Source organism: Panthera tigris, chromosome C2 (assembly GCF_018350195.1).
Source record: "Panthera tigris isolate Pti1 chromosome C2, P.tigris_Pti1_mat1.1, whole genome shotgun sequence".
Classification (NCBI taxonomy): domain Eukaryota; kingdom Metazoa; phylum Chordata; class Mammalia; order Carnivora; family Felidae; genus Panthera; species Panthera tigris.
In genome coordinates, this window is record NC_056668.1 from 123,402,122 (window position 1) to 123,414,591 (window position 12,470).

General features: G+C 38.0%; 1 protein-coding gene across 8 annotated transcripts in view; it reads left to right on the plus strand.

Annotated features, from left to right (window-relative positions):
• PIK3CB (phosphatidylinositol-4,5-bisphosphate 3-kinase catalytic subunit beta) overlaps positions 1–12,470 on the plus strand; it is a 175,761-nt gene that overhangs the window by 66,443 nt on the left and 96,848 nt on the right. For all 8 annotated transcript variants that reach the window (XM_042998513.1, XM_042998518.1, XM_042998519.1 and 5 more), the window contains one exon: positions 7,632–7,818. In XM_042998513.1, coding sequence (XP_042854447.1) covers positions 7,648–7,818 — 171 coding nt within the window. In that variant the 5' untranslated portion in view covers positions 7,632–7,647. The remainder of the gene's footprint in view (positions 1–7,631; positions 7,819–12,470) is intronic.

A 12,470-nucleotide genomic window follows, 5' to 3' on the forward strand; every position in this document is an offset into this window, starting at 1 on the left:
AGACTTATGAACCGTGAAATCCTGACCTAAGCTAAAATCAAGAGAGGGACGGACGCCTAACCATCTGAGCCCCCCAGGTGCCCCGGGTCTGTAACTCTTAAGACCTCTCCCAACCTGAAACTCCTGAGTGAATTCTCAGGCTGAACTCTTGAGTGTGGTGCTCTCTGTGAAATCAGGTTGACTAAGGGAAATAGGAACCAGAATATATTTTGTGTTTAAATGTGTAGCAGTAATTTTTCTTCAGAATATCTCTACAAAAGATCACTTATCGGTTAGCACTTGATTTGTTACCTTGTTTGTTTAGCAACCATGCCACAGTTTTAGTCTGACAAAGGACATGCTGTTTCAGCAACAGCACAGTATATTTTGTGAGTATGCCCCCTCTCTCAGTAGTACTGAAGAGCTGCAAGTTACTTAGGCCACTGCACCTGTAAGTTTGTTTACTAAGGGTCTAGAAAATTAAGAGCCAGTCGTACTGGCCTTACATTCTTCTGACTGGTTAAGGGGCTAGTTTTCTTTACTTGACCTTCTTTTACCCTTCAAGAATTAACTGAAGACAGCATAGCCAAATACAAGAAACACCATTGTTTGTCAGTAGAAATGTATGATAAATTGGGTTCATTACTATTTTAAATACAAGAGTACAATTAGGTCTAGATAAAAACATTTCTAGGTAATTACTACTTTGATAAATAGTAGGAATTGTCCTAGAGCAGTGGTTCTGAAAAAGTGGACAGTGTGAACTCGCTCCTCTACAATGTTTTTGAAATTCATAAAGGAGTGATTTTGTTGATATAATGATTTGGGGGAAGTGCTCCTTACTGTTAGATAATAATTAGGTGTCCTGCAATGCATAGGACAGTCTTTTACAACAAAAGTCTCAGCTACAACACAATTTTTTAATTTTCTTCCAGATATTCATGCAGGTGAAAAGTGTATTTATTATTATCTGAGCCGAGATCTTAACTTTTTATTACACAAAAGCATAATACAAAATATTTTTTACATGACTTCAAAATATTGATTTTAAAAGATACAAATTAGGGAAATCTGTGGCCCCATTGAGTGGCATTTGTAGTATTTAATCATCAGTACAACACATTTGGACTAGTTTGCATTTGTGTTTGTCATATCCGTGGTGATTCTGTGCTTAGAGGCAAACCTGACTGCTTCATTAGGCAGTAAGTTTGGTCATGTGCAAGTATTCACATACTGAGAGAAACTTTATTAATTTATTAATTTCTCCTTTATGTTACGGTTAGGACATTATATGGGTTTATTTTGAAATTAGGTATATATATGTTATATTGTTGCTGATTTATAAAGTTTGTAAAATGTTTGTTTAAAACGAGTATGGAAAATGAGAGGATTGAAAACCATTCTTCTGGGATGCCTGGGTGGTTCTGTGGGTTAGGCTTCTGACTCCTGATTTTGGCTCAAGTCATGATCTCATGGTTTCTGAGACTGAACCCCACACATTAGGCTCTGTGCTGACAGTGCAGAGACTGCTTGGGATTCTCTCTCTCTTTCTGCCCCTCTCCTGCTCCTTCTCTCTCTCTCAAAGTAAGTAAAAAGCATTAAAAAGAAAAAATTCTTCTAAGTAGTATTTAGCTTAAAATACTTAACCTTGAGAATTGTTCTAATAAAGAGTGCTTTTATTAAAATTTTTTTTGTTTATTTTTGAGAGGGAGAGAGAGACAGTGTGAATGGGGGAGGAACAGAGAGAGAGAGACCCAGAATCTGAAGCAGGCTCCAGGCTCCGAGCTGCCAGCACAGAGCCTGATGTGGGGCTCGAACTCACAGACTATGAGCTCATGACCTGAGCCAAAGTTAGACACTTAACCGACCAAGCCGCCCAGGCGCCCCAGTGCTTTTATTAAAATGACACACAAGTACAACCTATATGTTATATACTGTATGTCTGTAATTATATACTATATGTCTACCTGAGTGGTCTGAGGTTTGTTTTGTTTTGTTTTTTAATAGGCTCTATGCCCATCGTGGTGCAGCTTGAACTCACAACCTTGAGATCTAGTAAGTCACTTGCTCAGTGACGTGGCTGGCTCGGTTGGTAGACTGACTATGCGACTATTGTTTTTGGGGTTGTGAGTTCAAGTCCCACATTGGGCACAGAGCCTACTTTTAAAAAAAGAAAAAAAGTGGGGTGCCTGGGAGGCTCAGTCGGTTGAGCTTCCTACTCTTGATTTTGGTTCAGGTCACAATCTCACGGTTCATGAGTTTGAGCCCCTCTTCAGGTACCACGCTGTCAGCGCTTATTGGGGTTTTCTGTCTCCCTTTGTCTCTGCCCCCTCTCCTGCTTGCATTCTCTATCTCTCTCTCTCTCTTCCTCTGAAAATAAATAAATAAAAAGTTAAATAGTAGGGAGAAGGTGTGTGATTTGCCCAAGATCTTTCAGCCAGTGAGGGATGGAACCAGCTCTCACAATGAAGCTTTGGACTGCTCTGCCCACAGAAACAAGACTGCCACATCAGAAAGGCTCAGGGCCTGCATGAGTGTCAGTGTGATGGGTTCAGTCTATGAGCTGTAACAGTTAGCAGGGAGAAATTAGTAAAGGCTAGATGTTCAGGGAGGGAAGAGAGCTGTCATTTACTAGAATCTACTGTGTCTGGCTATAACACATTAGCTGCTTCAGTCTTCATGGTGATCCCAGGAGGCACATTTTATTATTTTCCCTTTTTTTAGTTATTGGACGCTCAGAAGTTTAAGTGACTTACTAAAATTCACATAGCTGGTAAGTGGTATAGATGGGATTTAATAAGACCTTTTTTCTTTTTAAAGTAAGCTCTGTACCCAGTGTGGGGCTTGAACTCATGACCTTGAGATTATTATTATTTTTTTTTAAATATTTATTTATTTTTGAGACAGAGAGAGACAGAGCATGAGCGGGGGAGGGTCAGAGAGAGAGAGAGACACGGAATCTGAAACAGGCTCCAGGCTCTGAGCTGTCAGCACAGAGCCTGATGCGGGGCTTGAACTCACAGACCGCGAGATCATGACCTGAGCTGAAGTCGGCCGCTTAACCGACTGAGCCACCCAGGCGCCCCATGACCTTGAGATTAAAAGTCACATACTCTGCTTACTGACTGAGCCAGCTAGATGCCCTAACAAAATCTTTTTGTTATTAAAAATTGCAAGTATACACAAAAAGAGAGGAGTAATGTAATGTACTTATCACCCAGCTTCAATAAGTATCAACATTTTGCTTTCTTGTTTAATCTGTTCTTCTCAATTAAAAAAAAAAAAAGCTTTATTGAAGTATAATTGCCATAAACTGCAGGTATTTAAAGTGTATAGTTGGGGGGCGCCTGGGTGGCGCAGTCGGTTAAGCGTCCGACTTCAGCCAGGTCACGATCTCGCGGTCCGTGAGTTCGAGCCCCGCGTCAGGCTCTGGGCTGATGGCTCGGAGCCTGGAGCCTGTTTCCGATTCTGTGTCTCCCTCTCTCTCTGCCCCTCCCCCGTTCATGCTCTGTCTCTCTCTGTCCCAAAAATAAAAAAAAAAAAAAAAAAAAAAAAAAAGAACGTTGAAAAAAAATAAAGTGTATAGTTGGATACATTTTGACATATGTACATACCCTTGAATCATCACCAAAGTCAAGGCAATGAACAACAACACATCCATCACTCCCAAGAGTTTCCTTATGTCCCTTTATAATCTCTCTTCCTATTTCTCCCACCCACCCTTCCTCCTCGTCACTATAGACTGGTTTACATTTTCTAGAGTTTTATGTAAGTGGAATTATATAGCATGTACTCTTATTGTCAGGCTTTTTGCACTCAGCATAATTATGTTGAGATTCATTTGTATTGTTGAATGTTTCAGTAATGCTCCCCCCTTTCTGCTGTATAGTATTCCACTGCTTTTTATATCAATTTACCTGTTGATGGACATTTGAATCATTTCTAGTTTTTTGCCAATATAAATAAGGCCGCTATGAATAATTGTGTACAAGTTTTCGTGTGTTTATATGCCTTCATTTCTTTTTGCCTAGCTTTAGAAGTAGGATGACTGGGTCTTATGGTAGGTATATGTTGAGAAACTGCCAAACTGTTTTCCAAAGTAGTCATACTATCTAACATTCCCACCAGCAGTTTATGAGAGTTAGAACTCTCCTTTGTATCCTTGCCAACACTTGGCGTGATTGGGGTTTTTATTTTTACCTATTTATTTGTTTGTTTGTTTTTCATTTTAGCCCTTGTGTTAGGTATGTGGTAGTATCACATTCTGGTTTTAATTTGTATTGACAAATAATATTGAACCCTTTTGCCCTCCCTACATATTTTTCTCTTTTAAAGTAAGCTTCTATGCCCAAAGTAGGGCTTGGACTCATAACCCTGAGATCAAGAGTTGCATGCTCTTCTGGCTGAGCCAGCCAGGCGGCCCTACCATCCATACGTATTTGATGAAGTGTCTGTTCAGATCTTTTGCCAATTAAAAAATCTGAGTTTTATTTTCTTATTATTGTATGTTGAGAGTTCTTTATGTTTTCAGGATATAATCCTTCATTGACATGAAAACATTTTTTCCTACTCTGGGGCTTGCCTTTTTGTGTTGTAGACAGTATCTGGGTAAAGGCAGAAGTTTTCAGTTTTGATGATGTTTGATAGCTTTTTATTTTATGAATTGTGCTTATAGTATTATATCTAAGAAGTATGCAAAATCCAAGGTAAAGATTTTCTCCTATATTTTTTCTTTTTTTCTTTTTTTTTTTTTAATTTAACGTTTATTTTTGAGAGACCAGAGACAGAGTGAAAGTGGGGGAGGGGCAGGGGGAGAGGGAGACACAGAATCCAAAGCAGGCTCCAGGCTCCTAGCTGTCAGCACAGAGCCCGGTGAGGGGCTTGTACTCACAAACTGCAAGATGGTGACCTGAGCCAAAGTTGGATGCTTAACTGAGCTACCCAGGCGCCCCTCTCCTGTATTTTCTTCTAGAAGTTTTAAAGTTTTGAGTTTACATTTAGGCCTATGATCCATTTTGAGCTAATTTTTACTTTTGGTAAGAGATAAGAATTAAGATTCACTTTCTTAGTATATGGATATCTGGATTTCAGCACTATTTGTTGAACAGACTGTCCTTTTTCTCATTGACTTACTTTCACACCTCTGTTGAAATCAGCTGTCCATTCACTTTTAAAAAAAAATGAAATTTAAAGCAGATGCCAAACATAATGTCATTTTACCCTTGCATATACTTTGCTATGCATCTCTATCTGGCTCATTATCAGACTGATTATTAGAAACATAATCACCATGCCATTATTACTATTTTTTAAGGTGAGGGATTTTTTTTTTTTAAGATTCCATTTTTAAGTAATCTCTGTGTCCAGTGTGGGGCTTGAACTCACAACCCCAAGATCAGGAGTCACATGCTCCACTGACTCAGCCAGCCAGGTGCCTCACCAACATGTCATTATTACACCTCGCAAAAGTAACAGTATTTCTTTAAAATATAATCTAATATTTAATTCATATTTAAATTTCCCAGTTTGTTTCAGAGATAGGTTTTTATAGATGATTTGGTGAAATTAGTGTTCGATTTGGCTGTCTCATAAATGTTTTTTTATTCTTTAGCAGTCCTTGCACCATTCTCTTTCATTTTTTTTGTTATTGATTAGCTTGTTTTGTTATTTTTTATTGCTTATATTATTGGTGATTCATTCTGTACTTGACTGATGCTTCCTTGAAGTCTTTAACTCCTTTCTCTGTTTCCCCTATTTCTTGTAAACTGGTAAATAGATCAGATCTAGAGACTTGATTAAATTCAGGTTCAGTTTTTTTGTTTTTTGTTAAAATTTTTTTTAATGTTTATCCATTTTTGAGAGAGAGAGAGAGAGAGAGAGAGAGCACGTGCAGGGAGTGCAGAGAGAGAGGGAGACACAGAATCCGAAGCAGGCTCTAGGCTCCAAGCTGTCAGCACAGAGTCTGACGCGGGGCCTGAACTCACAAACCGTGAGATCATGACCTGAGCCGAAGTCAGAAGCTCATCTGACTGAGCCACTGGGGCACCTCTGTTTTTTGTTTTTTTAAATCAAGTATATCCTATGGGTAGTGGTTAATCCTGTTCCATTCAAGAGGAGACCTATGTCTGGATTATTCTTAGGATTTAGATGGTGTCGACCTGATATGTTCATTGTAAATTTCCTCATCATCCTTTCACTTTAGTTTGTAAATTTGTTTTAGCATCCATTAATTATGCATTATTGCCTCAGTTTGTTGTTTGATTAGAAGTTGCAAGGTGGTGTTTTTCTAATTCTATCATTCTTTTTGTGTTTATGAGCTAAAGTTGTAATAATTAAGAAAAAAAAATTACCCTCATCAATTATTTGGTTACCCTGAAATAATTTAGCACAAGCTGGTTAAATGTTTGATTTATTTCCCCATTATTTTATTTTATTAATTTATTTTTTAACTTTTACTTATTTTTGAGAGAGAGAGACAGAGTGCGAGCAAGCACACTAGCTGGGGAGGGGCAGAGAGAGAGTAGACACAGAATCTGAAGCAGGCTCCAGGCTCTGAGCTGTCAGCACAGAGCCTGACCCGGGACTTGAACTCAAAAACTGTGAGATCTTGACCTGAGCTGAAGTCGGCCACTTAAACAACTGAGCCACCCAGGTGTACTCAGGTTCTTTATCAGTTTTCAGAATAGTGTGAGTTGGTCTTAGCAGTCTCTGGTGGTGATCAGTGAAGCATTTGTTTCTTCTTATTAAGTCACCCATTTATATATATTTGATGTGTTTCAACTCATGGATGTCATGATTGCTTTTGATGCTGAAAAATGGCTTTGAGTTAGCAATTGTCTCTTTTGGTATAACAATTTCATTCTTTGAATAAATGGGATTTGAATCTTGGTTTAATTAACTTCAGTGCCATGTTCTTCCCACTGTTATTGTTGTGCTTCCTTGCAGGAAGCCCTCAAGGAAGTCCTCAAGGTGCAGTTGAGGGGTGCATTTATTGGAATAGGGGCTTGATTCCAGGAGTGTCAACATTTGTATGAACGTAGTTCTAACAGCAGGAGGGCAGAAGATACTTGTGGTACAAAGGCCTGGGCTGTTCATTAGTAGGACAAGTATGACAAGTAAAGAAAAATAGGCTAGAGACATAGCACAAAGGACCTTGCCAGCTGGGTTAAGGGACTTGGTCTTTTTAATACTTAGGTGGTGGGTCATGACAAGTTCATGACATTTTCTTACATGAGGTTGATAGAAAATTATTTTTGAAAGAAGGCCCTCTTGATTGCTATTTTCATTGAAGTTTGCAGAGAAGAACTCAGCCAAAGAAGCCAATATTATCTAAGTAAAACCTGGCAAGAATCACTTGTTGAATGGTTCTTAATTTCTTAGAAACCTGTAATCTTTAAACCTTTCATTTTTCACATGTGATATGTTGAATTTATGTTGAGTCAGTATGGTGTGTGTATATAATGTATGTAGTGATAACTGAAAGTGTTTTTAAATAATTTATTTCTGGTGGCTTACTCTTTAATTGGCCTCCTGTTATGTAATTGGCTATATTGAAATCCAAAGAGTAATTATGGATTAGTGGGCTTTATCATATTTTAATATAAGATTTGGCTAATTTTCTGTTTCACTACATTTTACTTAATAATTTCTAGGGCCTCATGGTTATGAATGTGCTTCAATTTCATAATGCCTCCTGCTATGGCAGACATCCTTGACATCTGGGCAGTGGATTCACAGTTAGCATCTGATGGCTCCATACCTGTGGATTTCCTTTTGCCCACTGGGATTTATATTCAGTTGGAGGTTCCTCGGGAAGCTACCATTTCCTATATTAAACAGGTATGTTAATAGGTAAAATTTGTATCAGTGTAGCTTACTATATTATAGGAAATGTTACTTGTGTAAATCATATGGTCAGTTTGAGAGAAGATTAAGCTTCGGGTCACTACATATTAAAGATTTTGATATTTGCCTTGTATTTTGTGGACATATAAAACAGTCATTCTTACTGTCACTTTTAATCCATATGTGATACCTGATTTAAGAAAAATCAACTTACGTTGATTTTAAATGTTAGTTTAAAACGTTTAAACGTTAGTTTAAAGCGTTAGTTTTAAATGCTCATTCAGGTTATTAAAAGGAATTTGACATTGTTGAAGAAAGTTTTGTGTTAAAATCTTTTTAACTGTCTCTTCCTTCCTCTTCCCTCCGTACCCCACTACTTTTCATGGTGACTATGGGGAGGAAAAAGTTTTTCCTCACTAGTGAATGGCGTGTCCTCCTTTGGAAGCAAAGTCTTTTTTTTTTTTTGTTTATTTTATTTATTTATTTATTTATTTTTTAATGTTTATTTTTGAGACAGAGAGAGACAGAGCATGAATGGGGGAGGGTCAGAGAGGGAGACACAGAATCTGAAACAGGCTCCAGGCTCTGAGCCATCAGCACAGAGTCTGACGCGGGGCTCGAACCCACAGACCGCGAGATCATGACCTGAGCCGAAGTCGGACGCTTAACTGACTGAACCACCCAGGCGCCCCAATGTTTATTTGTTTTTGAGAGAGAGACAGAGTGCAAGCAGGGGAGGAGCAGAGAGAGAGGGAGACACAGAATCTGAAACAAGCTCCAGCACAAAGCCCTAATGCGGGCCTCAAACTCACCAACTGCAGAGATCACTACCTGAGCCAAAGTCGGACGTTTAACTGAGCCACCCAGGCGCCACCCCCACCTTTTTTAAGTTTTTATTTAAATTGCAGGTGGTTAACATACAGTGTAATACTAGTTTCAGGTGTGCAATATGGTGATTCAACATTTATATACAACACCCTGTGCTCCTCACAATAAGTGCACTCCTTAAGCCCCATCACCTGTTTCACCCATCCCCTCACCCACCTCCCTTCTGGTGAGCCTCAGTTTGGAAGCAAATTCTTTTACATAACAAGGGTTGCTTGTTTTGTTGGATTATTCTTTGAAGTGAATTGATGAGTGCTATTGATTTGTGAAGACTACGAAATGTAAATGAAATTATTTTCTAAACTTTCTCTTTAATGTTTTCCAAATAGCTGAACCCAACATGAAAATCAGGGGTTATATTTTTAGGAAAAAGTTTTTATGACATATGTTTATATTTATTTTTTTAAGTTTATTTATTTTGAGAGAGAGGGAGAGTATATGAATCCCAAGTAGGCTCTGAAATGCCAGCACAGAGCCTGACGTGGGACTCAATCTCATCAAGTGAGATCTTGACCTGAGCTGAAATGAAAAGTCAGATGCTTAACTGAGCCACCCAGGACCCCTACCTAGCATAATATTTTCAAGTTCATCCATATATAATAATGAATCGAAATTTCATTCCTTTCTAAGACTTAGTAATGTTCTATTGTATGGATATACCACATTTTTTTATCTGTTCATCTTTTGATGGGCATTTTGGTTGTTTATCTTTTAGCTATTGTGAATAATGCTACTATGTACATTGGTATACATATCTTTTTGAGTCCCTGCTTTCATTTTTTGGGGTATTTGTCTGGAAGTGGAATTTTTATATCATATGGTAATTTTTTTTTAACTTGAAAAAAATTTTTTAATGTTTATATTTGAGAGAGAGAGAGAGACAGAGCGCAAGCAGGGGAGGGGCAGAGAGATGGACACAGAATCTGAAGCAGAATCCAGGCTCTGAGCTGTTAGCACTGAGCCTGACGTGGGGCTCAAACCCATGAGCCATGAGATCATGACCTGAGTTGAAGTTGGACACTTAACGAACCAAGCCACCCAGGCGCCCCTGTTTTAACTTTGTAAAGAACTGCCAAAGTGCTTTCTACAGCAGTGATACCATTTCTCATCCCCACTAGCAGTACACAAATGTTCTGGTTTCTCCACATTCTGGCCAACAGTTGTAATTTTTGTTTTTGTTTTTTTAATTTTTAATTTTTTGTGTTTAGTTTTGAGAGAGAGAGAGAGAGAGAGAGAGAGAGAGAGAGAGAGAGAATACGAGCAGGGGAGGGTCAGAGAGAGAGAAGGAGACAAAATCTGAAGCAGGCTTCAGGCTCTGAGCTGTTAGCACAGAGTCCAACGTGGGGCTTGAACTCATGAATTGTGAGATCATGACCTGAGCCAAAGTGGGACGCTTAAACCAACTGAGCCAGCCAGGTGCCCCTATTTTTTTTTTTAATGTTTATTTGTTTTTGAGTGAGAGAGACAATGCGAGCAGGGGAGGGGCAGAGAGCCAGGGAGACACAGAATCTGAAGCAGGCTCCAGGCTCTGAGCTGTCAGCATGGAGCCTCACGTGGGGCTCTAACTCATGAATCACATGATCATGACCTGAGCCGAAGTTGGACGCTTAACTGACTGAGCCATCCAGGTGCCCCTGTTTGTTTTTGATAATAACCATTTTTGGTCTGTGAAGTGGTATCTTATTGCAGCTTTTCTTTGCATTTACCTCATGACTAATGATGTCAAGCATCTTTTCTTCTTCTTAATGGCCATTTGTAGAATTGTGTATTCAAGACTATTGCACATTTTTTCACTTGTCTTTTTTTTTGTTACTGAGCCGTAAGAGTTCTTCAATTATCCTGAATATTAATCGCTTATCAAATATATAATTTGCAAACATCTTCTCCCATTCTTTGGTTTGCCTTTTCACTATCACATTAGTGTCTATTCATATATGAATTTTGTAAAATTTTGATGAAAATCCAGTTTCCCTATTTTTTCTTTTGTTATCCATCACTCCTTTTTCATATATAAAACTGAATCTGAGAATTAGCTATGAGTTTTACCCCCAGTTTGTTATTTTCAGCTTTTGGCTTTTGTATTGGCTGCAGTTAAAATTTATCATCCACCTTGTCATTTATATAGTGATCTTTTACATGATCTCATCCAGGAAACTTGGGGGAAGTGATGTGAGATTCTGCTTATTTATACTGATAGAGCAATGCTAATTAATGAAGATAACCCTGATGAATAGAAAATAATGCAGGAAAATAATACAAATTTTGTATGGGAGTGATGATACATACGTTAAAATTTTTTCTATTTTCTGATTAGATGTTATTTATATTCATAAGAATGTTAAATATGGATGTCTTCATTGATTCTTAGCCTTCAGAGATATTCACTTAAAAAAATTTGAAGTATAGTGGTACCTGGGTGGCTCAGTCGGTTAAGCATCTGATTTCAGCTCAGGTCATGATCTCATGGTTTGTGAGTGTGAGCCCCACATCAGGCTCTGTGCCGACAGCTCAGAGCCTGGAGCCTGCTTCAGATTCTGTGTCTCCTTCTCTCTCTGCCCCTCCCTTGCTCACGCTCTGTCTCTCTCTCTCAAAAATAAACAAACATTAAAAAAATAAAAAAAAATTGAAGTCTAGTTGACATATTATATTACTTTTAGCTGTACAACCTAGTGATTCAATAGTTAAGTACATTTTGAAATGCTCACCATGATAAGTGTAGTTACCTTCTGTCACCATACAAAGTTATTGCAATATTCTTGACTATGTTTTTTCTTCTGTGCTTTTCATCTCATTGGGTTACTTATTTTATAAAAGGTATTTTTGTACCTTGTATTCCCCTTCACCTATTTCACCTGTCCCTTCTGCTCCTCCCCTTTGACAGCCACCAGTTTGCTCTATGTATTTATGAGCCTCCTGTTTTTGTTTTTTAGATTCTATGTATATATGAAATCATACGGTATTTATCTTTCTCTGACTTATTTCACTTAGCATAAGACTAGGTTCTTTTTTTTTTGATGTACTTATAAATGGCATTGTTTTTAAATTTCTCTGCAAGTGTACAGAAACAATAGGTTTCTGTATATTAATTTTGTATTCTGCAACTTTATGGAATTCATTTATTATTTCTAATCGTTTTTTATGGAATCCTTAGAGTTTTCTATATATAGTATCATGTCTTCTCTAAATAGTGACAACCTCACTTCTTCCTTAACAGTTTGAATGCTTTTTCTTTTTGTCTGATTGCTGTGACTGGGACTTGTAGTATGGTGTGTTGAGTTAAGGTGGTGAGAGTAGACATTTTTATGTTGTTTCTCATCTTAGAGGAAAAGCTGTCAGCTTTTCACAATTAAGTATGATGTTAGCCATGGGTTTGTCATATATGACTTCATTATGTTGAAGTATATTTTCTCTCTTCCCACTTGTTTTTATCATGCAGGATCATGAAATTTTGTCAAATGCTTTTTCTGCATCTACTGAGATGATTAGATGGTTTTTATCTTCATTTTGTAAATGTGGTATGTCATATTGATTGATTTGTGGATAATGAACCATCTTTGCATCCTTGGAATGCAGGGATTGTGGTGAATAAACCTTTAAATGTCTTGCTGAATTTGCATTGCTAATATTTTGTTGAGGATTTTTGCAGCTATGGTCATTGGGGATATTGGTATGTGGTTTTCTTTTTTTGTAGTGTCTTTGTCTGGTTTTGGTATCAGGGTAACACTGGCCTTGTAGAGTGAATTTGGAAGCATTCCTTCTTT